General features: G+C 30.8%; 1 protein-coding gene across 3 annotated transcripts in view; it reads left to right on the forward strand.

The window, feature by feature from the left end:
* flfl (serine/threonine-protein phosphatase 4 regulatory subunit 3 flfl) overlaps positions 1–26,634 on the forward strand; it is a 136,460-nt gene that overhangs the window by 16,921 nt on the left and 92,905 nt on the right. For 2 of the 3 annotated variants that reach the window (XM_067265975.1, XM_067265969.1), the window contains 3 exons: positions 14,964–15,114; positions 15,204–15,311; positions 24,630–24,863. In XM_067265975.1, the coding sequence (XP_067122076.1) occupies positions 24,722–24,863 (142 nt within the window). In that variant the 5' untranslated portion in view covers positions 14,964–15,114; positions 15,204–15,311; positions 24,630–24,721. The remainder of the gene's footprint in view (positions 1–14,963; positions 15,115–15,203; positions 15,312–24,629; positions 24,864–26,634) is intronic. The other variant, XM_067265980.1, reaches the window with a different exon arrangement.

Raw genomic sequence — 26,634 nt, forward strand, 5'->3', positions numbered from 1 at the left:
TTTAGCACCTTGGATCGTCCAATTATCAATCTGGACTTCTATCAGAAAATACTTCGCTTTCGAATTAACCTCGCTCTCACAGTCGCCTCGATTTGGAAATCACCTCGGCTTGGAAATCACTCTCTGTTTGGAAATCACCTCTTCTTCTTCGGTTAACGTACGGGTTTTATACTGTGAGGTGACGTCACACTTGAGCTGGGTTACTCCTCTTATTTACATACTTAGTTGCTAACATTAACTTTGTTCTGGCAGCTTTAAGTTTCCGACAAAGCTTACAAACCGTTTACAAAATATTTATCATAATTTTCTGGGATGTTTAAGACGATTTATCAAGTATTTCTCTACTAGTGATTGTGGGAACTCCCCCCCCCCATTTTTTTTCTGCGGACTATTACTTCTGCCGGGCAGCGCAAGTGTGCAAGATGTTTCCTATGGCGCTTATTTCTCCGTGAGTTGTTTTTTCTTCATTTTTCATTACTAACAAGAGAGTGGTGGGGAACCTTCGTCCTAAATAAACATAAACCCCAAACAAAAAGATAATAAAACGGAAATAATAATAAAATAAAAAATAAGGTTCAGACTCAGTTCCTTACATTTGTATTTACTAGATTTACATACAGATAATAATGATAAATGATAATAAAATAAAAAACTCATGTTTCATTTGTAAATTGCTTATTTTTTCATTACATTTAAGTTGTGGATTCTATCAAGCATTTTTCTACAGGATATATGTACTGTACTGTATTTTTTTAATGTGGCAGTCTTTGAAACATAGGCTCTATCAACTGTGCAAAAAGAGGGATAGATTTACTCAATGTTTACAGTAAATAAAATTCTGGTTTATTATGTTGATATTCCAACATCTTAAGAAATGTGAGGGTCAGGGAATTCAAAACAAAAATTTGAGTAGGAACCCTAAATATATTTAATTTAGCAATAAAATTTTAATTTGAGAGTTGGGCTAGGTAGAGCAGTGTTTCTCAAATTTTTTTGACCTCTGACCCTTTTGAGCTTAATATTTTTATATAACTCCCCATAATGATAGCTCGTTGTTAGCTGTGATGACTAAAATAAGTATATGTAATTGTAAATTTTCAATAGATCTTGCATAAATTTAACAGATTTGAATTGATTGATATACAAACCCTTAAATATCTTAACATAAGGGAAAATGAACTTGCATCACTTTCATAATAAACAGTTCATAGGTGAGTTGTCAAATGTATGATTACAAACATACATCAAATGAAACCTGATATCATAAGCAAATATACCAACAACAGCTGTAAATGATCCGGCTAAATTTTGGATAAATGATTATAGATTAGAAATAAATTTGGCACTGGAGTTAAGCATTAGGTGCCATCTCTTATTAAAATTATTAATTATAAAATTTAATTAATTAATTTAGATTAAACTGGAAGAACTTTTCTTTCAGTTGTTGGTGTAAATGTATGATTTTTCCATTGAAAATGATATTGTTAATGCTAAATCATATAATTTTCAACCTTCAAATTCAAAATTAATGTATATATGTTATTACTAGATACAGGGGGGTACAAAAATAGATATACAGTTGTTATTATGGAAATAAAAACATACAGGGAAAAAATAGAAAGAAAAAACATTTATTTTTACGTACAAACTAAATCACAAATAAGAAATACAAACTAATAAAAGATACAGTAGAGCATAGATTATCCAAATACCAATCAACTGAAACATCGGTTAACCGAAAGTGTTCCAGTCAGCAAATTCAAATTTCCGTTAGTGCTGTAGTGCTGCTGCACTCTCCCCCCTCCCTACCAACCTAAACTGTAGGCCTACTTTAATGTACTGTACTACTTTATATAAGATATGTATTTGTAAGACGTGTGATACAAAATATATACAGTACAGTTTTGCGTTTAATATATTTTTTCGTAAATGATCAGTTATCCGAACAACCTCAGACCTGAATTGTTTTGGATAATCAGTGCTTTACTGCAGGGGTGGCAAACCTATGGCATGCGTGCTCAAAAGTGGCACGTAAGAGAGATCATCTGGCACGTAATGTATCATATGATTTCTGTCTTTTTCAATCATCCTTTCTGTTTATCACCTGATCATCTTTTTTTCAATCAGATTTTTTACATTTATTAGAATTAAAGCATATTCGTTTAATTTCCGAAGTCTAATACATTGGCACGCATTATCATCTTTACAGCTAAGTATGCTTACAATATAGCACGCGGACTCAGAAATGTTCGCCATCCCTGCTTTACTGTAATAAAAATAATAATGAACACCAAACATTTGTATTTCTCAGATTCTCAACTGTATACCTACTTTTGCACCCCCTGTATAACTGCTACTTATGAAAATGCATAAGTTTATATATAAACATCACTAAGCCAGATATATTAATAATAAACCAAATGATCATGTAATTAATCAGGCTTGTTTTTGCTGTGGGTTCAAATCCTGCTCTGGGCCAATTCTTTTCTTCCAGACTATTCTAAAATTATTTAACAAATACTAAATTTTAACATAATTATTAATTTTGATAAGAGATGGCCCCTAACATCTACCTCTAATACCAAATTACTTAATATCTAACTATTAATAGTAGTGAAAATAGCCCAATTAATTATGGCAATCATTTGCTTAAGTTTAGCTCCATACTTGATTGTATACCAATTTTAGATGCAAACAAATGATGGTGCTAAATTGAAGTTTTATGGCATATGCACTCTACATCTACATCCAATATGCCTATATTTAAATAGTAAAAATCCTTTGGGAAAGAAAGATGAAAGTGGTATGCTTTGCATACGTGTACTGTACAAGATTCAGCATGTCTTTATTCACAAGAAACAAATGTGTGTATATTGTCTGATAACAAATAGGGAAATTTTGAATGTAAAACGTTTTATCAAATTTATTTCTGTTTTTATTTAAACATAATAATTTATGCACATATCTCTAACAATTTATATTTTGTTATTATTTTATTGAGGATCATTAATTTCTTGTTATCAGGGGGTGGAATACAATTGTCTCTGATGTTTCCAAATGTACTTAATAAATAAATAAATAAATAAATTTACTTCTTGAAGTGTAATCATTTTTATATAATTTTGTTTTATTTTGACTGTGGTTCCCCTACAGTTTACTCTGGCTCCCCAAAAGTTGATTTTTGGCTTGTGGCTTTTTTGAAATGTTCTATGGCTCCTGGTTGTGAAATACTGATGTAAAGGATACTGTAGTCTAATGAAGACTATTTGGGATATCCATTTTTCTATGGGAGACTGCAGCTTTTTATATAAGATGTAGGATGATTTTTTTAACAAAAGTTGTCTTATATCTTATAAAATAAGACGTGAAGCTTAGACTAGGAAAACTCTGACAGACTAGATGTTCGTGTTGGGTAGAGTAAAGCATCTGTTATTAAACAACAGTAGGATTGATACTCTTAGCAGCAGCAAGACTAATTATGGCAATATACTTTACAAAACTGATAGTGAACAATGGGTAGCAAGTTTCATCTTTAAATCTGTGGCTATTGACAATATGGAAATTCCTTTGCAAATTAATCAAATTATAATCATTTTTATTGTTTTTTGTGAATAAGTACTAAATGTTACTTAATGAGTTTGTTAAATTTATTTGACAGTTGACTGGAAATTTTATGTTATAAATTATATATGTTAATCAATACATTAAAACATTATCTATTAATAGAACTGTTTTGCCAACCACCTGCCTGATAGTTCAATCAATGTTAACTCGCTTATAATTAAAATTTTTAAAAAGCAGACAAATTTATGAAACAAAAATTAATGAAATTACTTAAAATTTTAAATTTGATTAACTTTTGTGTGAAACAACACAAGCAGTTTTTAAAGTCATGCCACAAAAGAAAAAAAAGAGTTGCAATTAATTTAAAAACTTGGAATTAAGGATTCAAAAAATGCAGGCAAAATTAAATGAATAAAAATTATTAAAAATAATTAAAATTAAAATCAAAAGAATGTTTTTAAAAACCATTTAAAAGTTTCTTTGAAATTTTAAAATTATAAATCAAATTAATTTTTAAATGTACATTGCTTATGGGATGTGGTAATGCCTCACTCAAACTTTGCTTTTAATATACAGGGTGTAACAGAAAGGTGTGTAAAAAAATTTTAGTAGTTTTAGAGGGGTAAACCCCTCAAATTTTTTATACACCTTTCTGTTACACCCTGTATATACAGATACAGAATAGATTGCCAGTCAAGCTGGCCAGATAGCAACTCTAAAGTCACTCTATCTCTCCTAAAATGGGGACAGTTAGAGTATGGTTACTAGATTATATAGTAACCATGATTAGAATCTGCCATGAAGAATCAGAAATGGTGGCAAGATTTTTATCAATTCCAATTCTGATAGCCAGAAAAATCACTGATTTTTCCAATTCCTGATTCCAATTAATCATCCATCACTAGTTATAATGTTCTGTTTCCAATTTTTGAACTTTTTTTTATATATTATAGATAAGTAGAAAGGGAATAATATTGCCAAAACATATAATTGTCTATTCGTACACAATTTTTCATAAGTTAACTCAGACACACTAAATCATAAAATACAATATGAGGAAGCACCTGATTAGCAAAGCTATCTTATGATCAGTATTAACATTTATTCAGGGGTGAATCCTGACCATAATTTTTGGGCATGCTGAAAGTTATAATAAGAATAATAATAGGCCTATCTTTAGCACTAAACAATAGGCAGAAATGTTATTTGGTATGAATAAAAAAGTATGGACTATTATAAATACCATTATATCTACACACAAACTATATTATAATGAAAAAGTATTAAATTATCATCATAAATTTTTAATTTTTGTGGGCCCTTGACACTGGGGGATCAAGACTTAAACCCTATTAGTCCCTATGTAGATCTGTCCCTGTACACAATACATGAATGCTGACTAGGTACCGCATGCTTTCAATACAATCTGGCAGTGTTAAATGCTTTGAATGACATCATGCATGCGCACTTGTTTTCTGTGGAAAACCTCCACATGAGCAAGCGATAGAGTTCCCGCAAGCATCGCACTGACTTAAAATGGCTAGCTGATAGCTGCCAATGTAAAAGAAAACACAAGTGATAAAAGAGTTTACATGATAGAATAAATTATTATTGGCATATTTGTTCTCATATAGAAAATATATTAACAGTCAAAACTTTCTCTTAAGCATGCGGCACATGCTAAGCAAGCCCAGAGAATTTGCTCCTGCATTTATTAATGTTCATTAGCACTTTGCTTGACTTTGATTTGCTAAAACGTTTGTCCATCTTGGTTTGTTTTGATGCTGATTTTCTGTATTGAATACAACTACTACTTGATATTGCCATGTACCCTGTTTGTTTATTCTGAAACTCATCAGGATAATCTTCAAGGCTTAGAAAGACTTGGTGGCCTTACTAAATTTTTGCACTAAACTTGGATAAATGGTCAGAATGTTCACTAGGTGGCTTCTCCAATTATATCAGCCTGCTTGATTTTTTTCATACAATTCTTCAATTGTACTGTACTGTACATAACCCAGATATAACAACTACATCATTGAATTCTGTAAATTCCTGGAGACACCCAAATATTAACTAAATGTTATAAAAAAAGTGTGACTTTTACAATAGATGGGAATGGAAAAAAATTTGTTATTCCAAGTTGCAGATCTGCTAAAAGGAGGTAAAATTACATTGATTTGGTGGGACCTGAGAAGAAAATCTGTTATTCTGAAGACAATTCTTTAATCCATTAAAATGATATTCTACTGTATTCTTTTTTATATAGTCATATTTTCATCTGTTGTTATACACAAACATCTATGTACAAATGTAAGTTAGTTTTTATATGATTAATATTTTGTGTTCATTAATATCAGGTTTTGTTGATGAAACTTCTATATGTCATCTGTTGAAGAACAATTTCAAATAGTTTAAGGTCTAAAAAAATTCCAGAAACTTTTCCATCAACCAAATAATAATAATCTCTTCAGATGTTTGTCATTTTATGAAAACAATATTGATTTCTTCTTTCTATCTTCACAAGAAAGTTTTTCAAATTTACATTACATAAATTTGAAGAACTTTTTTTGTGAAGATAGAAAAATAATTTTAAAAATATATTGCTGATGATGATAATTTAGATCAGTGATGCACAAACTTTTCAATAGGCAGGCCAAATTGCACATAAGTCATATGTATGCAGGTCACAGTTTGTAAATTCCATATATATATATATATACACGTATACTTTTTGTATATATATATTATATATATATACAAAAAGTATACATATTTCTATCATTTATAAGTGATATGTCAAATATGTTTATGGACCAGATTAACATGTCCCAGAGACTATAGTTTGGGCACTACTGATTTAGATGATAAATAAAGTAATGAAAATTTCTGTAGATTGCAGCAGTTCTTAAAGGGTGTGTGTTGTGGCTTCCTCACAGGGGCACCATAAAATATAAAATTTTTATAATTTTACTTCTGTTTTCAGTTCAATGTAATAAGAAGTGACATGTACCAGACCTGGTGCAAACCATTAACTCACTTAGTAATAACTGTTTGCAGGCCCACCAGTGGCCAAGCAGTTTTGTTCCCTGAACACTGGAAGTTCAGGGAACATGGGTGTTTCGGTTGTGGGTTTGCGTCTCACCAGAATGGGCTGGCCAAACTGAGGTTTTTCAGTTTTATCCACGTCTGTAATGCTTGAACGGGCTAGTTACTCTTAAAAGACCTCCCAGAGTTGTCCAATGACAATACCTTGAAAACAAAACTTAGCAGCATGGAATTAACTGGATTTTGGATATCAGTAAAAGATGAATATTCCTATATAATGTACAGTACATACTGGATAACTATAATATGAATAAAATTCACCTTTAACAATCCAGCAAATAAATTATTTTAGTAACATAAAAACATTTTAGACTGTTTTAAACAATCTTCTTCAGTTAACATAAAATAGAACACTAAAATAGAACATAAATATGAAATTAAGAATTCTGAGATAAAAATAAATAATGGAAAATGTAGTTGTGGTCAATAAAATAACATAAATTAAGCCAAAAATGTTACTTAATAAAATAAAAGTAAATTAAAATAAACAATGTCTCTTAATAACATTAACTCTTGTGAAAAGACCACCGTGCAGTAGCTAATGTGTCCGCATCCCTATGGTTTTTATGCTACTGAAATAATTTATTTGCTGGATTGTTAAAGGTGCATATTATTCAGATGAATATTCCCTTCTGAGTGGTAAAGCTCAGAGAATTTTAATTCCATTTGTGACTTTTAATTTGTGTGAAGTGGTGTTGTCAGCTGTCTCTATGATAAAAATTAAGTATTGCACGAAAATCAATGTGGAGAAGGAAATGAGTGTGGCTGTGTTTGATTTCAAGATTTGAGAAAATGTGCAGTGATCAACAGGCTTATTCATCCCAATAATTATAATTAATTGAATTTATTCAATTATATTTTTTATCATCTTAAATATGTATTTTATTTATTTTTTACTTAACATCCTAACTCTTTAATTTAAAAAAAATTTGCTATTGTTAGAATTTGACATAGTGTCTTGAGAGAACCTGGATTTAACAAGGGTGCCAAGAGTTGAGAAAGTTTGGGAACCACTGATATATTTCATACATTGCTAAAATGTAAAATAATGAAATAAAATGTAATTAACATAAAAACGCAGTTATTTAAATTCATAATTAAAAATAGCCTACTTTAATAGCTTAAAGTGGTTTCACTTTTTTTATTTCAGCTGAGTACTTTTGGAGTTTTTTATTCATCTCCAGAACATACTTACTTAAATCATTCTAATTTCTTTTTATGGATGTTGCTTTGAGAACATTTTCAAATTCTCAACTGATTTTTGATTAGAACACTACTACTATTGCTATACATTTTTCAGAATTGCATATTGTTTTTGACTTGAACTTTGGATTGAATTCCTGCAATTATATGTATATTATATATTGTAGTGTATTTATACATAAACCTGGACCCACATTGACATTCTATAATACTATTTATAGAATGTCAACATTAACTTAGGTTTTTAGTACAATAATTTTTAAATTTTTTAGTTCTTACAGTATTAAATCAATGCCAATAGACAAATAGAGTTTTCTACTAATTTTGAAGTACAGTATAATCTCAACAATCTGACATATAGTTGAACCTGTATATCTTGAATCTCACAGAAACAAGAAAAAAATTTGAGATATAGAGGTTCCTATACAGTAGATAATAATAGGTTTGATTGGAGGTACTGTATTTTATTAATACAATAGTAAGTACAGTACATACCTGTGTTAGGTATTAATAAAAGATTTTTGACATACTGTAACAGAAATGGTTTGTCAATAGTTTTTGATGTCTGACTTTCTTCAACCAATAAAACACTAGCCAAACTTGTAGCCAAACAGAGAAAAGCAGCATTCATTACAACTATGTACTATATTGCAAGGAATGTTTCTCAACTATTCTATCAAAATTCCTTTCACTATTGCTTTGAAGCGTATATAATGTGATCATAATTCCTTCAAACTGTATATAATGAAATAAACGTTGAAATCATTATTAATGAAATAAATCTGCAAGGAAAGCATCACTAAGTGCATTTGAAAATTAAATATTTTACTAAATCTGGAACCTGTTACCGGTGTAATTTGTATGAAAAATCTTCCTTTCACAAACGTTTTCAAACTTTCCAGTTAGTTCTTCTTCAGGTAAAGAAATTCCATTGGAACGCTTTGAAAAAAAGGAACGTGGATATTTAAACAAAAGACGGAATATTTGCATAATGGAACTCGTTGAGATGGGCATGTGCATTCGTGCACAGATGTTGATATTTAAAGATTGCCATTTATAAGGGCCTGCCACAATAGAGAAAGATTAAGTTCATCTGGCTGTTTCCACTGTTCCTCCCAAACATCTTGCCTTATAGGAGGTATGTAGACGACATTCTCATCATGTGGAAGACACTACCTGACATCTTGGCTTTCATACAAGCCATTAATGATAATCCTTATGGCTTAATGCTAGAAGTGGAGAGCAATCTAGCAATACTGAAGTCCATATTTTGGATCTAAACATTAAAGTAGAAGGATCCGCAATCCTCACATCAGCATACCATAAACCTTATGCTGCCTCTACATACATACCAGTGGGTTTGTGTGACCCCCTTCACCTGCAAGGCTCAGCATTTAATACTCTCATGCAAGCCCTTACCACCGGATTGAATTATGTTAAGAGGATAGCAGCCAAACACTGTTATTCTAGTCTAACACACTGTCTGATTGAACGGCATCAACACACACAATACATACCCGTTATGCGTACGAGGGCCAGCACCAATCCGGAAGATTGTACATGCCTCCCAGTCACCTTCAACCTGTATGTTAAAGCAATATACACTGAGATTGCTGGAAAACATCTGTTACAAATAGCCTATAGATGTCCCATAATCTTCGACATCCTCAGAAATGGAAAGGACTATCTGGTTTGTAGCAGGCTTTCCGGTGTGTACTCCATCCCACTCAAAGATAGCAGATGTGACAAGAGCCTCATATATATTGGTTCAACCAAGCACTCTTTAAGTATCAGAATATGTGAACACGAAGCGGATCTTAACCCACAGATCTTAACACACGGATCTGAAGGCAATACACCACGGCCCTGGCCACCTTTACGTTTGATCCCGATATCAAGCCGGAATTCGAGAAGGCTGACAGCATCAACACTGCACTCCCCCCACCTAGAACATCTAAAATGGCTAGAAGCCGTATCCATCTGCAAGGCTAACTGCATGACTACCTGTATAAACTGGAAAGATGATCTTAATCTTTCTGTAGCGTGGCAGGCCCTTATAAACGGCAATCTTTAAATATCAACATCCATGCACGAATGCGCATGCCCATCTCAACGAGTTTCATTATGCAAATATTTCGTTTTTTGTTTAAATATCCACGTTCCATTTTTTCAAAGCGTTCCAACGGAATTTCTTTACCTGAAGAAAAATTAACTCAAAAGTTTGAAAATGTTTGTGAAGGGAAGATTTTTCATGCAAATTACACCGGTAACAGGTTCTGGATTTAGTATTTCAAGTCCAGTGTCAAAGAGAGGTTGAATTTCTTACTAAATATTTTACCATTTATATATATACAATTACAATTTTTTGACATCATAATGATTACTTGACATCCCTGATCTCACAGTTTTCCATAGTGAAATGATTATGAATGTAATAGATATGTATTGAATGAATGTATTATACCTATATCAAACATTGCGAAGCCTGATGTGTATATAGAAACAACCAAACAATTGCCTTAAATAATCAGGCATTAAAAGTATAATTATTAATTTAGTTGAGATGGCACCTAATGTCTACCTCTAGTAGCAAATTACTTAGTATTAATCATTAAATTAGTGGTTATAACCTTATTACTTAAGGTGATCATTTGGTTATGTTTCTAATACCCTGTTTGCACCGAGCATTTCAATCTAGATTGTGACCAAGGTTGGCGACTATGCCTTGGTGCATCCTCTCTCAACCGTTTCAATCTCAATTGACTCGAGAGTTCTTGAATATAGATCCAGTCATAAGAGAGATCCCACAATCCTACACGCACGAGAAAATACAAGATGGCTGTGGAACACATGTCGGGCTATCGACGCAGAAATAAAAAAGATACTGTATTTGGAGAGACAATGACATCTGTCTATTATTAGATATATGGCAAGAAAAAGTACTGTAATTATTTCTAACCAAAACTTCCATTTTGTTTGTTGGTATTCATGACTTACACATAGTTATGTCAATTTTATCATCGCGTGTAATAGCTGGGTTCTTCTCAAGCCTATGCAAACAACACAATGTTCAACTGGCGACAGTCACAATCCAGATTGTAGGTAAATCGAGATTGAAGTGAGTCGTGGATTGTGTGTGAACATAGTATAAGGTATTATACTTTATTGTGTTTTGTGTACATCTAAGATAAAATGGTAATAATTTGAAAGTGATTGATCTATACATGCTTGACAACAGTTTCTATGCCTGTAAAGTTTACATTTTTGGGGGATATTTTAGCATTCTCAAATTAATTGTCAATCCTTTTAAAATAATTTTTCAATTATCTTCTGAGCACACTGCTGTCATCTGTAAGCATGTCGCTAACTTGGTGAATTTTCACTAAATTTAGTGGGAGGTACATTTTTGGTGGAAAAGTTTGGAAAACTGATTTTATTTATTTATTTATACATTAAAGTAAAACCTCGTTAGATTGAAGTTTAAGGGATAAAAAGCTTGACTTCAAGTTAGTTTTGAGTTAATACCTGATTTTGTCAAATTTTTCTGTGGCTGTATATTTCTTATTATCAAGACATTCCTCAATAATCTGTTCACAGAATGATTATCAAACTGTATACAGTTTATGGCAGCTTTGAGTGCATTGTCTAGGTGAGGTGTCCTTGCATCCCAGTTAGAACATCAGTAATGTACTGTGTCAATAAAAGGATGTCAACACAAGATTGTAATAGTGTGTTGTTGTTTGGCTTGAAGCAGTAGTATTTGTTTATCTTAATCATCTGTATTCATACAGAATGCAAGAGAAAATGAAGATCACAGATTTAACAAATTTGTCTGCAACTTGGCAAACAGTGCCAGTAATACCTGAGAGCTAACTAATGTTGGATTACTTTGTTTAGAACTAGAAAACAGTCAGATTATCAAGATTGTACTGTACTTTCAAAAAGTTTTGGAGTTTCTTACTTCTGAGTTATTTATTATATACATTGTTTTAAACATTAAAACTGATAAAACTCTTTTAATTATAAATGTAAATAATTTCAAAATTTCACTATGATTCAAATTTATCTCAGGTTATTTTTCATATAGGGAAATATATACAATTATCATATTCTCCTATATGAAAAATAACCTGAGATAAGTTTTGAAAATGAGAATCCTGTTAGTGAATATATTTTGCTTTGCTAATTTTTTATCAAATTTATGTATGTATGTATATGTATAAATTTAATAAAAAAAATTAGCCATGCAAATAAATCGTTTACTAAAACTGAATTATATAAGGATCCGGAAAGTATTTTGGATGAAATAAAGTCTAGCTTGTTATTTAAATGTACAAGAATAATTTTTCTATTTTATAAGCATTTAACAATATTTTTCATATTTAATATTTTGAAATTTGTATTTAGTTGACAGGTTTTATAATAAAATTTCAAATATTTAAAAAAACTTAAATCTAAATGCTTAATGGAATTAAGGAAAAATTTGCGTAACACATCTTAGTTGTTGATTTATTACTTTTATTAGAACTTGCTTAAGTTTAGCATTATTAACATAAGGTAGAATACTCATAAACACTTGAAAAATTCAAGTAAAATATAAAAAATAATGCTTTATCAGATTTAAAATACTTAAAACATGGATCAAAATAAATTTTTAGTTACTTCTGGATTTCTTAGGCGCCTCTTCAGGAGTTATAAACAAAATTCTAACTTAAATCATATAACTAATTATAAAATGTCTTAGTGGAGAAAATGTTTTGTAACAAACTTAACAAATGTTTTTGAATCTGTGCTTATCTTCAGACAAGTTAATTTGAACATTAACTTGTCTGAAATTACAGCAACTGTCATCTTTGTAAGCAACTGAATAAATTAGTTATGCAAAAAAAAAAATTAAAAAAATAACAAATTGACATGGAAAATTTTTATATTTAAAGAAGAAACATCATATGCAATTAATCATTGCTTGCAACAGGGGCATCTTCAGAACATTTTCCAGTGGGGAGCAAAACTTGGATACAAATGAATAATTGATATAACTAATTATTTTGAGTTTTTTTTTTTTTCTCACAAGTAAATTATAGAATATGGTCATTGGACAAGGATGTAAGGTTACATATCTCAATCTATTTTATGATGATAACTAGCTGTTACCCACAACTTCACCCATGTGGATTTTACAAGCAAACACCATTTATATTCAATATTTCAATAACCATAGTAATTGTTATAGAATACCTACCGCTGAGAATGATGAGAATTGCTGAGAATCAAATGGAACTGTTTACAATTTGATCAATTTTCTAGAACGTTCTATAATCAAACCAATATGCAATAACAAATTTGAATTTAAAACGGTTTGAACATTCTGTTAAAAAATCGAAATATATAAAAACATTGATAACAATGTCTAAAATGTTATTAATTTAATATGCCGAAGTGCTCAATGAAGACTGAACGCAGTTAAAAACAAAAAATTGCATTTAAAATAGTACAGTAGAAGCCATTCTTCCGGTTAAACCTTAATGGTCTCCCTCTCCCCCATGGTGAAATTTCGAAAAATCTCTTCTTAGTGTGCGTTTTCATGATGTACCTTAACTGTGTATTAAATTTTACCTCTTTTGGTTCACCAGTTTGCCCTGGGCGATGATGAATCAATCAGTCAGTCAGGACAAGTAATTTTATATATTTAGATTTGTGGAATTTTTACTCGATCTCAGGAGAGAGTAAGTGCCCTGTTTACCCCTCTCTGAAGACTCCTTTGGCTTGCAAGTTTGTAATGTAATATTTACAGTAGAGTATCGATTATCCAAATACTGATCAACCGAAAGCATTCCAGTCAGCAAATTCAAATTTTCGCTAGTTCTGTAGTGCTGCAATATTTGGTTATGTCTTGGGCTACTCCAATATTGTTTTTGTTGGTGTGCATGTTTTAGCTGGCAATACTTAAGGACACACCAGTATTTGAACGAGGCTCTTTTTCCTCGGCATGAGTTTTGCTTCAGATTGTTGGAGAATATAGTCCAAGTGGCTGACATCTCCAGATAAACCCAAGAAAAAGAAAGAGTTTTGCTTGTTTTGTGTGGTGTTTTTCTGAGGACTGTATGTCAGTACATGTGCTGAATCAGAATGTTTTTGATACTAGATTAACTTCTGAAATATAATTTTTTTTAATGCAAGATAAAGAAATAATTTTTAACAATACAATAGCCATGATTATATTTTTTAAAAAATTTCATTAGGCTTAACGTCAATGAAAATTCAACGCGAAGCGACACGCAATGGAGAAAAATTTCAACATGGGGGATACGTTAATATATTGGGGTTGGATATAATATATATCAATCTGATATTGATATATATTGATTGATTGATCATATTATATGATCATATATTGGCCCAAAAATATTGATCAATCCCACCCTACCCCCAATAATATTGGGGTTGGGGTTATTCGAACAACCCTCAGTTATTTGAACAACCCCAGTCCCAAATTGTTTAGGATAATCGATGCTCTACTGTACTTTTAAAGCACTTTATAATTAGTTTTTTTAATTATATGGAGATTTTTGGTTATTTTTTTATAAAATACACAGAAAATTCAATTTATTCAAGCAGTGCTCAAATGAATTTGAATTTTTTGTATGCTTCATGTATGAGTCATCTTTAAGTAATAAAACAAAATTCAAGCAAATATAAAATCTTCAAATTTTTGCAGTTCGATCAAAAAGAGACCATTAAATATGCTAATTGCAAAGCTTTCTGCTTCTCATTACTATTATTCTTATGATAATCAGTATTCTATATTAAAAGTTGAAATTTATTTTTAACTGAAATAAATAAAGTAATAATTGTATTTTTTGTATTTGTAATCTTGAAAAGTGAATTAAATAAAATTTTTAGTTTTCTGTTTAAAAATAGCCTGCTGTTTATTTTGTTATATTTATTTACATATAAAGATATGTCAAAGTTATGTGACATTTAATGTAAAAAAAGTCCCTTTTTTCAGTTTGTTATTTTACAGATAAATATTAAATAATTTTTAAAACTAAACAAATACAAAATTTTAATAAATTTATAAATTACAGCTGAGAAGATCTTCCATCATCAAAGATTGAAGTAGCTGTAATTTTCATCATCAGATTTAATTCATTAAGTGAAATAGGGATCCAATCTGTCTGAAATTTAAATTTTAAATCTGTGATGAGTCTTTTGATTTTATATATTGCTCTTTAACAAGTAAGGCTGATTATATAAATTTATATAAATTATTGATTTTTTTAATATTTCATAGAAATTTGATGTCAAATTCACATTTTTATGAACAGAAGCATACCTGATACCCCAGAATTTTGAATTAAATGAACTTGAAAATAACTTACATGAGACATTTTACTAAGATGAAAGAAAACCGCAGTGAAAGTTGTCAAATTTTGGTATGTTATATCTAATAGTTAGAGAAATTTATTATTAATTTAATAATTTTAAGAATGTTTGTGCCAACTACTAATAGAAGTTAGCATTAAATGATTTTAAACAAGTTTGTGATTTTTTCCATTTTTATTATTAAATATATTATAGATTTAATTAATTCTTTTATTTTTCTAATGTTTTAAAGTATACTATATTAATAATTAAAATTTATAGAATAATTTTATTTTTCATAAATTAATTTAAGGGAATATAAACTAAAAATTCAAAATATGAAAATGAATTTATTCTTATATTTGTGGGGTTACAAAATGAACAATGCACATAAAATAAATTAAAGAAAACATGTTTGAATAGATAAAAATTTACTTTTAATCCTTTTAAGGAAGTGTCTTCGTGTTCATTAATATTGTAAAAATTATAAATCATTATCCAACAAATTTATCAGAATATCTTTAAAATTTAAATTTGAAATAAATGGGTGTTTTCCAACAAGCTAATGTGTAATGTACTTATGACATTCAAAATTAATTAAACACATCACTGTGAATATCTTTGCAAACTGCTTTAACACTTCTGTGGGAACACATTTAAAAGTAATATATTTAAAAATGTGTAAACATGTAAAAATGTAAATATTCAGCTATTTGTAGAATCATGAAACTGTTGTTTGCTTATATAGTGTCCTCATCGATGTCTTAGTGGATAAAACATTGGTAGTTGGTTACAGGTTTGCATCTCACCAATGGGCCTGCCAGGTGAAGTTTTTCTTATTCACAAATCTAACACCTAAACAGAGTCAGTTACCCGTAGAAAATCTTCCTGGGAGACATTGCAAGATTTCCAGATGTTGCATTGCCTTCTCCCATAAATCTATCCATTCTGAGATACTTAACTGCTTTCTTTATTTGACATCATTAAAAGCATCATCTGAAAATACTGAAAATTTTTGCAGTGTGTAGTGCTGAAGAGTAGAAATTTTCACATCCAAGTCATTGAGATAATTTGGATAGCAGATTTCTCAACAACGTGCTCGGATCACCAAATTAAAAGTGACAGGTATAGCCAGGAATTTTGCATGGAACGTTGTGAGGATGAAAGCGGTGGAGACTTATGATGAGTTCAAGAAACTCATGATTAAAAGGTTTCAGAAGGAACTCTACTCCCTAAGATTACAAAGATTTTATGCTTGCATTCAGCGAGAGATGAAGATGTACATGACAAACCTATGCAGTCTGTTTACAAACACTTGCATCAGAAACCATTATTGAACAAACAAGTGATGACGCTCGCAAAGCCGAAATTATTTGTAAATGTCAACAAAAAAGAAGGAATGAATGACTGAGGATGCAATTTCTTGGCGGATTGAGTGATAGAATAAAGCAACAGGTAATGCAATTAATTTCTCATAAACCTTTAACCCAACACATTTGATCGGGTAGTATGGAAACCATAGATCAGTGATGGGAAAATCCTGAGCGATTATAAGAACAGTCAGAAACTCTAGTGACAAATGGCTGGGAGAAAATTCTAATAAACAGCTAGAAATGGCCTTGGAAAAGATTCAGGAGCAATTGAGAGAACAGCAGGACTTCACCTAGGCATAGGCATAGGACTTCACCATTTATACATCCCTTGGAGTATTAGGATTGGAGGAGACAATATTACTCCCTGTGAAGGGTCAAGTGGTGACTCTTGCAGCTATAATGAAACAACTTTCTTTAGAGTGAAGGCTAGTGTGAGATAAGCAGAGGGTCAGGGGGAAAACCTCGCTGACCACTTACGTTGCACAGGTTGGTAAAACCCGACCTCGTTGTCGTTGGATGGCTAGGAGGGCAAAAGTGAGTGGTGAGGTGCATCAGTAAGTCGACAGGCGTCCTTACTTGGACAGGAGACAGGGTTTACAAATAACAATAAAGGTTTATTAACTAACAAAAGCACACATACACTGAAGATACACATAAAATAAAGAATACAGATAACTACTGCTAAAATGCGGGTAAAATATCCCTATCGCTAATCGCGATCTAACCAATAAATTAGTCACGTGCCTAACCTCGAGTGGGAGAGAGTTTACACAGTCGATATACCTTGATATGTGGTCCGATGACAGTATGCGACGACCTCCTGGACTATGGAAGCTGGAATCAGTCTTATATCCGGGACTGGAGACACTGAATTCAGACCTTCCTGGATGATCGCGCCCTTTCCAGAGTCGATCAGGTTTTTATCCAATCGTTGTTGGCATTGAGCCAGTCTATTATTCAATATTCGATGACTAATTTGCTGACTTGTGATGACTGTGACTTTTGTTTTTTCTTTCTGATCGGATCACGATGACTTCCTATGAACTTGCGGGTCATGAACCCCCTTTTAACTCTCAAATTTATGCTCTCAAAACCTGCGGCTCACACTAGGAATAGAGACCCTTGAGAAACCATGTATGTTGTTGCTGTTTCATATGGAACAAGAAATATAATCAGCATGCCAAGAACAAATTTGCAAACTCAAACAACTCCAAAGCACTCCAAGAAATGGACATATGGGAAGATAAATAAAGTAAACTGGCAGAAACTCAGAGGAAGTCCCACGAGAGAGAGAGAAGAGAAATTTTTCCTTGCAATTTGCAACCTGTCCCTTTACAAACATATAGAGAGTAGTTGTCTCTGATTTCTGATGCACCTAGACTGAGAGATGAAGTTAAATCGGGATTCAGGAACCTGTTTGGAATTAGAACAATAGTCCAAGATTTTGAGACAATTTTATGTTGTAGGATTAACAGCTTGGTTGGCCGTAGAAACAGGCTTAAAAGTGACACTTTTATTGAGATCTTTGGAACAGAGAGCAGGCAGAATAGAATTTGATAGAAGAGAGGTGAAAGTGCTGTTTCAAAGTGTTACTGACCATTAGAACCTATAGGGCACTGGAGTTTTGCTTTACTATTGGACCCCTACAGTTCTGTTGTTATTGTTATATGGTGAATGATCAAATCATGCAGCCATTTGATGGTCTTTTGGGATGAGATATAATTAAGGCACAGGGTTTAATGATATGTCTTTCAAGAGAAAAATTAATACTTCTAGATGGGAGGTTCCTGCATCAGAGGAGGTGTTAATTAAAAGTTGTTCAGGTAGATAGAATTTTGGTTAATGCTAGATTTTATATATCTGCCTAGCATTAACCCAAAGCCCACTAATACTTTAAGGAGAGGTGATAGACGAAAGCAGAGCTGAGAAGTAGTTTTATTGACAGATTGCAATCTCTCTCCTAGAATAGAAATAATCACTATGGTAAAAATAGCAAGAATAAAACAAAAGTGTAAGATAGGAATTTTAGAATCAGGTTACTTAAACAAGAAGGGATTGCAGGAGCAGATATCCTAGCAAAAACAAAAAAGGGAGGACAAGTACCTGTCTGAATAATACATTTCTTAACTCAGCCCAGGAAATTACCAAAAGGAGTACCTATCAGGAATTTTTTTGGAGCCATAGGAGACAAGAACCCTCTGAACATAGGCCTGAGACAACAAGCTACTCCGAAACTTACTGAAAGAAAGTTTAGTCAATTATTTGATTGGTCTCGTATAGATAGGGAAGGGTAAGAAGCAACCTTTAGTGGCTCTGTTATACAAATATAAACATGTTTTGCAACAAAAAAACTATGATTTAGGATATTGCAAGATAGTGGAACAAGGTATAAACACGGGATGCCTTCCCTGTATACCAACCTCCATACAGAATACCACATGCTCAGTGAGAACAAATGAATGAAATTATTAATGAGTTGTTAGAACACAGGATTATAACACATTCAAAGTTGCCATGGTCAGCCTCTGTGCTTATGGTCAAGAAAAAGGATGGGACATTTTGCTTGGTTATTGATTTAACATATCTTCCTCATACACACCGGGTTGTATATTAGATAATTACAACTTACTTGAGCCGTGTCCTTCTTCAGGTTAAAACTGCTGGATTCTAGAATCCAGCAGTTTTAACCTGAAGAAGGACACGGAAGGCGTCCGGAAAACGTTTGTTAATTTGAATTGATTATTTTCATACCGGTCACAGGCTCAAGTAAGTTGTAATTATCTAATGGTTATTGATTATCAGAAATTAAATGAAGTCACTAAAATAGACCCATATCTCTTGCCTTTGGTGCAAGAAGCACTTAGTTTAATTGGACAAGCAAAATTCTTCTCAACTATGGATACCCTTTAGGGATTTTGGCAATTGGGATACACAACAAGGAGAAGTCTGCATTCTCTAGCCCTGATGGTCACTATCAGGAGAACCAGATGCCAATGGGCCTTTGTGGCACCGCAGCATCTTGGCAAAGAGCAGCAGACTTTATTCTCTATGGCATAAAAGGAAAAACATTCCTAGTCTATATGGACAACATTTTAACCTGTAGTTCTGACTAAAAGTCACTTAGAAAGGCTGGAACAAATCTTTAAATGCTTAGCAGAAGAAGGCTTAAAACAAAAACAAAAAAAATTGCCATTTCATTCATCAATAAATCAAATTTTTGGGACACGAAGTCTCAGATGGAGGAATAAGTCCTGACACTGATACAATAAAATGTGTTTTAAATTTTCCTCTACTGAGAAATGAACACATCAAATTCTTCTTAGGGCTCACAGGATATTACTGACATACAAAATCCTGTGCTGATATTTCAAAACCATAACTTTAGCCCCACTGTTAAAATCACCTGACTTTTCCAAACTATATATTGGCAACAGATGCATCTAATGAGGCTACAGGTGTTATTTTATCTCAGGGGGATGATTTTATCTGCCCATCACTTATGCTAGCAGAACGCTACAGAAACCCAAAAAGAATTATAGTATTACTGAAAAAGAATGCTTAGCTGTAGTTTGGGCTGTAAAATACTTCAAATCATACCTGTATGAGGGCCAAGGCCCCTCTTTAGCAGAAGCTTCAAATTCAATTATAAATTAAAAATTAATATTAATTTATACAATTACCTTAAAAATTAATTTACATGACTTTATGCCATAAGTTACATAGATTGTACCATTCAACATATTTAGTACTAACATTTAAAAACATTGTTATATGTTCTGCCTGTATACAGATATAAATATTTATATGGGAAATGCCTGGCAGATGAGAGTTGGAAGTTTCTCATAACTCTAGACAAAGCATGGATGTACTGTACCTGTCCAATATGTTTGTTCAACTTGGACAGGTACTGTACACCCATTCAAGTGATATACTACCATCAAAAGGATCAGAAATACTTTTCAGCTTTAGTCTGGTACAGAAACTTCGAAGGTATGGTTTTATCAAGACAAAGCATTGAGTCATACCTTATGTTTAATTTTAGTATTTCAGATGATGGTGGCAGAAGCTAGTATAAAGTCAAAACCCTATTCTGATATACGGTACCTGTTAAATCAGCCAAGGTCACATTTGTGGATTTCTTTGCATTTGGGCCACTAAAAAAAGGGTCATTGGAAATTGTTGGTCTTAAACATTAGCAAGATTTTTGAAAACTTGCAATGATGAATGGGAGAAACTAAACTAAAATTCTCTAAAAAGAGCTTGGTTGCAGTGAAAAGTTTGATGTTGGAAAATAGCCAGAAACAAAGGGAAGCAGACAGTACATGTCAGATGGTGAAAGAAGGGTTTTTCTGAGTAACTAATAGCTATTAAGAATGTTCCCATAAAACTGAAACATCTTTTTGTATAATGTATTTTTTACTTCTAGTCGAACAAAATTTCTTGTATTTGAACTTTGTTCCTTCTTTAAGTTAAACTCAGCAGATACTGATTAATCTAATAAGTTTTGTGAATCTTTTTAATGCATTTCCCAGTAAAATGGCTTTAATATGGCTGGACTGGTTACTGACATAGTTCATTTCAAGCTGCTTTACCAGGCAATGTATCTTTTGTTTACATCAGATCTAGTGGGAATATTAAAATTTAGTGGAAATTCTGATGGAAAACAGTGCTAGTGGGACAAGTTAGTGGATAGTAAAACATTTAGTGGAATTTTAATGGGTTAAAAAAAGTAAAAAAACAATGTTTCCATAAGTAGTAAGTTCCATCGTAAAAAAACAATAGCAAAAAAATAAAGACAAGACAATATAGAAAGATTGGGCAGTGTGAAATCTGTAAAAATTACTCATGGTATTTGCATAGCATTTTTCATTCTCCTAGTTTTCAGTTTTTCAATAATTGACATCCATGACAAGTGAATACAAAAATATAGGATGATGGGAGGAATGACTTTATTGTTGGAAAAAGTCATTCATAACCTTAGTGTATCATAAATTGTTTTATAAACACATAATGTCATTTGTCAAATGATGAAATGAAAATCTCAGGTAGTAGAAAGAGAACCTATAGGGAGGATTGTAAAAACAGGAAGGAAAACTTTTTGAACTAAAAGGTCAGTCTTAAAAATACATTGACTGTTACAGAACTAGCTTTGTATAAGTTGAAGCTTCTTAGCAAAATATAGTGTTGAAAACAAATGGTATAAGTTTTCTGAAATTATTCTATAAGTATTTTATTTTAATATTGGCCTTAATTATTAATTTCTATCTCATTTTTACTGGAGATTTTTAGTTTCACTAATTTAATATTGATCATATTAATCAGGTAACCATTTTGTTCATTTAATGTTTTCTGATATGTATGGGTGCAGGTAAATAATGATACGCTATTTCACCAATAAAAGTCATTTATCAAATTATATGTCAATACAGTATGCATTTTAGGCCTAAATGGTCCTCTTCAGTTGTGACAAATAATTAAAATATCAAACTTAATTATACAATTATGTTTTTTTAATTTGGCAATTTTATTTATCTTCTATACTTTTTGTAATATCAGCAATATTCTTCAACAAACACTTTGCTTGTTTATACAGACTAAACTATCCCAGCACTCTGTGCATCGTATTTAAATTAATGCTATTTATATTTTTAACAATTGCATAATATTTTTTAATTTTTATATTTTTTTTTTCATAAATTATTGAAATACCATTTTTTATTAATTTGACAATCATTTCTGCTTCAATGTTCAAACCAAGGAGAATTATTGTATCTAAGTTTTTAAGCTGCCTTGTGTTCTTTTACTCTAATTAGCTGCTTAAACTACAAGAAAGGAAATAATGGTTCTTTTTTTTTTTGTATTATGTTTTAAATTTATTAACACTAAAACTAGATTAAACATTTAAATTAGTGCAATATAATTTATTCATACATAAATTTTATAGGAATAAAAATATTTCTATTTTTCAAATATAAACACCTCTGAAACCCAATGCTTAGCAAATAGACACCCACAATTACTGTAAATAATCGGGCTATATTTTGGAAATATTAATTATCAATTATCAATTAACCATTGACGGTTATACATTAGGCTTATATATGCTGGAAGAGGAGAAGGTCCGGGTAGCGTAACTGGCAACACATCTGCACGGTAAGTGGGAGTTGTGGGTTCGAGTCCTGCTTCAGGTCGATTTTTTCTTCCAGTTCATTCTAAATTAATTAATTAAATGTTCTAATTATTAAATTTAATATGAGATAGCCCCTAATGCCTTCCTCTAGTGTCAATCTCATATTAAATTTAATAATTAGAACATTTAATTAATTAATTTAGAATGAACTGGAAGAAAAAATCGACCTGAAGCAGGACTCGAACCCACAACTCCCACTTACCGTGCAGATGTGTTGCCAGTTACGCTACCCGGACCTTCTCCTCTTCCAGCATATATAAGCCTAATGTATAACCATTGACAGTTATACATTAGTCTACATTGTAATTGATAATTAATATTTCCAAAATATAGCCCAATTATTTATGGCAATTGTGGGTGTTTATTTCTATTTTTCATACACCTGCATATATAGAACTCTCAAAAAATTAAACTGTTCATTTTTGATGCTTTTAAATTCAAGATTTACAGGTTATATTGTTTTTTAGATGTTTATTCAAAAAAATTATTTAAATGCTTTTTTAGCATGCTTCACTATAGTAGTGAAGTGCTTATGTTAGGACTTTTGTGTGTCTGTCAGACATTATATATTTGAGATTATGATCCTGATCCATTCAATCCATTTATTGCGCATGCACAAAAGGAAACTGAACATTTTCGTTTACAGTCACTGTAACTTATAGTAAAAGCTATCTGGTTCCTTTGGAATCTATAAACCACATTCCTTACTGTATATTCAATGAAAAATTCTTCTAAACAACTACTTGATTCTAAGAATTTATAAAATTTATTTTAAACAAAATTAATATTTGATTCGCTTTTGTGGAGTGTGCTATCAGATCGGTTTGACAATCTTCTTGTTTTTTTAATTTGTTTGCCATAGATATAGTTTATTGACAGAATATTTTTAAAAATTTCTAATTTGGATACATTTATATTAATTAACATAAAATTTAAACTTTATGTGACATCATGGTATTAGCTTTTTGTATTTTGTTGTCTATTTTAATGTTCTGTATTACTTTTGAATAATGCAAAAATTTTGTATTATTTAATAGGAATACAAAATGTGTGTGTGATCAAAATTATTGTAGTTCTCTGCTTTTTTAGAAATAAGATAATTCAAGTAAAGTTGTTGATGATTTTGACTTCATTCAGCATATACGTTAATGATAAATTTGTAATTACAGAAGGAATTGTTTTTACTCAGTTTGCATTCTTAAATATTTAATTCTCTGAAAGATAATTATAGAATTGTGTTTTTCAGATTGCTTTGTAATGATATGTTTGTAACAAAGCTTTGAGTAAAATAAAATTGAGTGTTTGCGAGTAAAATATAGCAAAGATCTTTTTCTCACTATTTTAAGGCTTAATATAATAATGAGAATATGGCAATAAAATAAAAATTGTATTATTGTGATATAAATGGAATGTTTTCATGTCTTACTAAATAGATTTTGAAATATTATTATTATTGAAAAATTAATACAAGCAAATTTGCATTTAGAGTGAGATTTTTCAGTTGTTTTTTTGTTGAAAATTCAGAATTTTAAATTCAGTAAATATAAAAACTTACATATAGTTTAGAAAGTTAAAAAAAATTAAACAGATAAAAAATCAAATTATATCTGAAAACTAATTTCTGGAGTTGTAATGAAGATACGTGATTGTGTATTATATTTCGTATTTTACTTCGTGTCAACATTATAACTATAATTATTATTTGTGATTGAATGTTACTGGAGTAATTTCTGACTGATTTTTAATTATGGATGATAAATTGTTGATGAAAATAAATAGATTTCTTATATTAATAACAAAATTAAATATTTTTGTATTTATTTTAGCATGAATGAAATTGAACTGTGCCATGATAATCATTCAAAAGCCAGTTTAATACAAAATGCAAATATCATAGAGATTATGATATGAGGTAATTATGGCAGACACAAGAAGACGTGTTAAATTATATGCATTGAATGCTGATCGTCAATGGGATGATAGAGGTACTGGTCATGTGTCTTCATCTTATGTTGAGCGACTCAAAGGAATGTCTTTGTTAGTAAGAGCAGAATCAGATGGTATGTACATTCTTTATAATAGTTTAATAAAACGATATATATTTTGAAGTCCATAAATTTGTGTGGATAACCTAGAAGAGAATGTATTCTTTAGAAAATTGCAAGAACAAAATCAAAATTTCATATATCCACTGTATATAAAGAGACTGAATACACTTTTCCAGCACAACTATTGTGGATTCATATACCTACTCCACTATATATCCTCTATCTCCAGAGTACCATTGAAAGCGAGATAATTGCCAGTATGCAGTTTAGAAGTTTCATCTTGAGCATCAAAATATTGCTTTTTCTGTTTCATTTCTGTTAACAAATCGTTGTAGATATACATAAAAAATCAAGCATAAATATTCTATAAAGGTCATATTAATTTTGGATTATTTTGACTATAGTTTGTCTAACTATTAATAATTAATATAAAATAATTTTTTTTTATAAAGATAGGCAGTTAGACTACTATCTTATACTAACATTAACTAATAATTAATTTTTGAATTAAATTTAATTCAAAGTAATAATTAACAAAATCAAAATAAAGATAACATTACCTTTTGCTTTATTGTTTAAACAGGTATATAAAATAAGTATAAAAATAAATAAATACACTTTATCGTGTTTATTTTCTGTTTAATTTTTTTATCATCAATATTAAAATTAGTTTTTGTGTAATACATTCAACACTCAAGGCTGTATGACACCTTGCCACATGCTAACATAAACAAACTCTGTGTTTTGTTTATATTTATATTTCCAGAATTTCTTCAAAATATCTAAAAACTTTCCATTGATTTTAGAAACAAACATTGCCAATTTTTGCTTTTATTTTTCATTGTGCACATAACAAGATTTCTAAAAAATTATTATTTTGCTTTGTGTGAAAAATGGCATTTTGTTTTTATGCTTCTGAGGCCAATTACTAAAAACTATATCAACTAATGACTTAAAGTACCATTTCTCTTGTGTTGTCAGAATGTTTTCTTAATAAACCCAAAATACTCTTGTGTGTTGCTCTATTTGCAGTTCAGCCAGAGGCTGTAATTTGATAGATGTATCCAATATCATACATTGGATCTGATCCAATGTATGATAGAATTTTCTGTTGAAAATAAATAAACTTTCAACAAAATTATAAAGGTTTATTTTTTTGCCTCTTTTGTCTTCACTGTTTTACATTTCTATGTATATATTGTCTACTTTGACCTTGTTAATTGCAGTTCGTAAAGAAATTATAAACTCAGTGAAATTTTTTTGTGTTTTAATTTCTTTTCATCCACAGTCAATTGTTGCTATATGACAGGGGTGGCCAACTTTTGTCTGCATAAGATCTATTTTTTATCTTAAAAATGTGTCACGATTGACTTGTTGTCATAGGCATAGTCTAAGTGGAGAGGGGGAGGTGTGAAATACATACTATGTTTATACACTGTATTTCAGTACGAGGTGCACTCCCGCGAGCTACGGGTAGATAAGCAAAATATATATTCAAAACTACTTTTTTATTTTTTAAATCGCTTATTAAGTTCTCAAGATAAAAGGCTCATAAAAAAAATAAATTTCCAGACCTAACTTTTGATATTTGCAGCTACAAGTTCATTCTGTACAGGCGGTACCGAAAAAAATCTTTCAAGATAGATTTTTAGTAACTTAAAATATAATTTAATTTTTTTATCAATTGCAATGTATAAGTTGTGGTACTATGTGTTCGTAAATATGAAATAGTTGTTATAAAAATGCACAGTATGGCTGATAATTTGATTTTAAGATTTCTTTC

This window comes from Centruroides vittatus, unplaced genomic scaffold (assembly GCF_030686945.1).
Source record: "Centruroides vittatus isolate TY-2023 unplaced genomic scaffold, ASM3068694v2 contig_1051, whole genome shotgun sequence".
Classification (NCBI taxonomy): Eukaryota; Metazoa; Arthropoda; class Arachnida; order Scorpiones; family Buthidae; genus Centruroides; species Centruroides vittatus.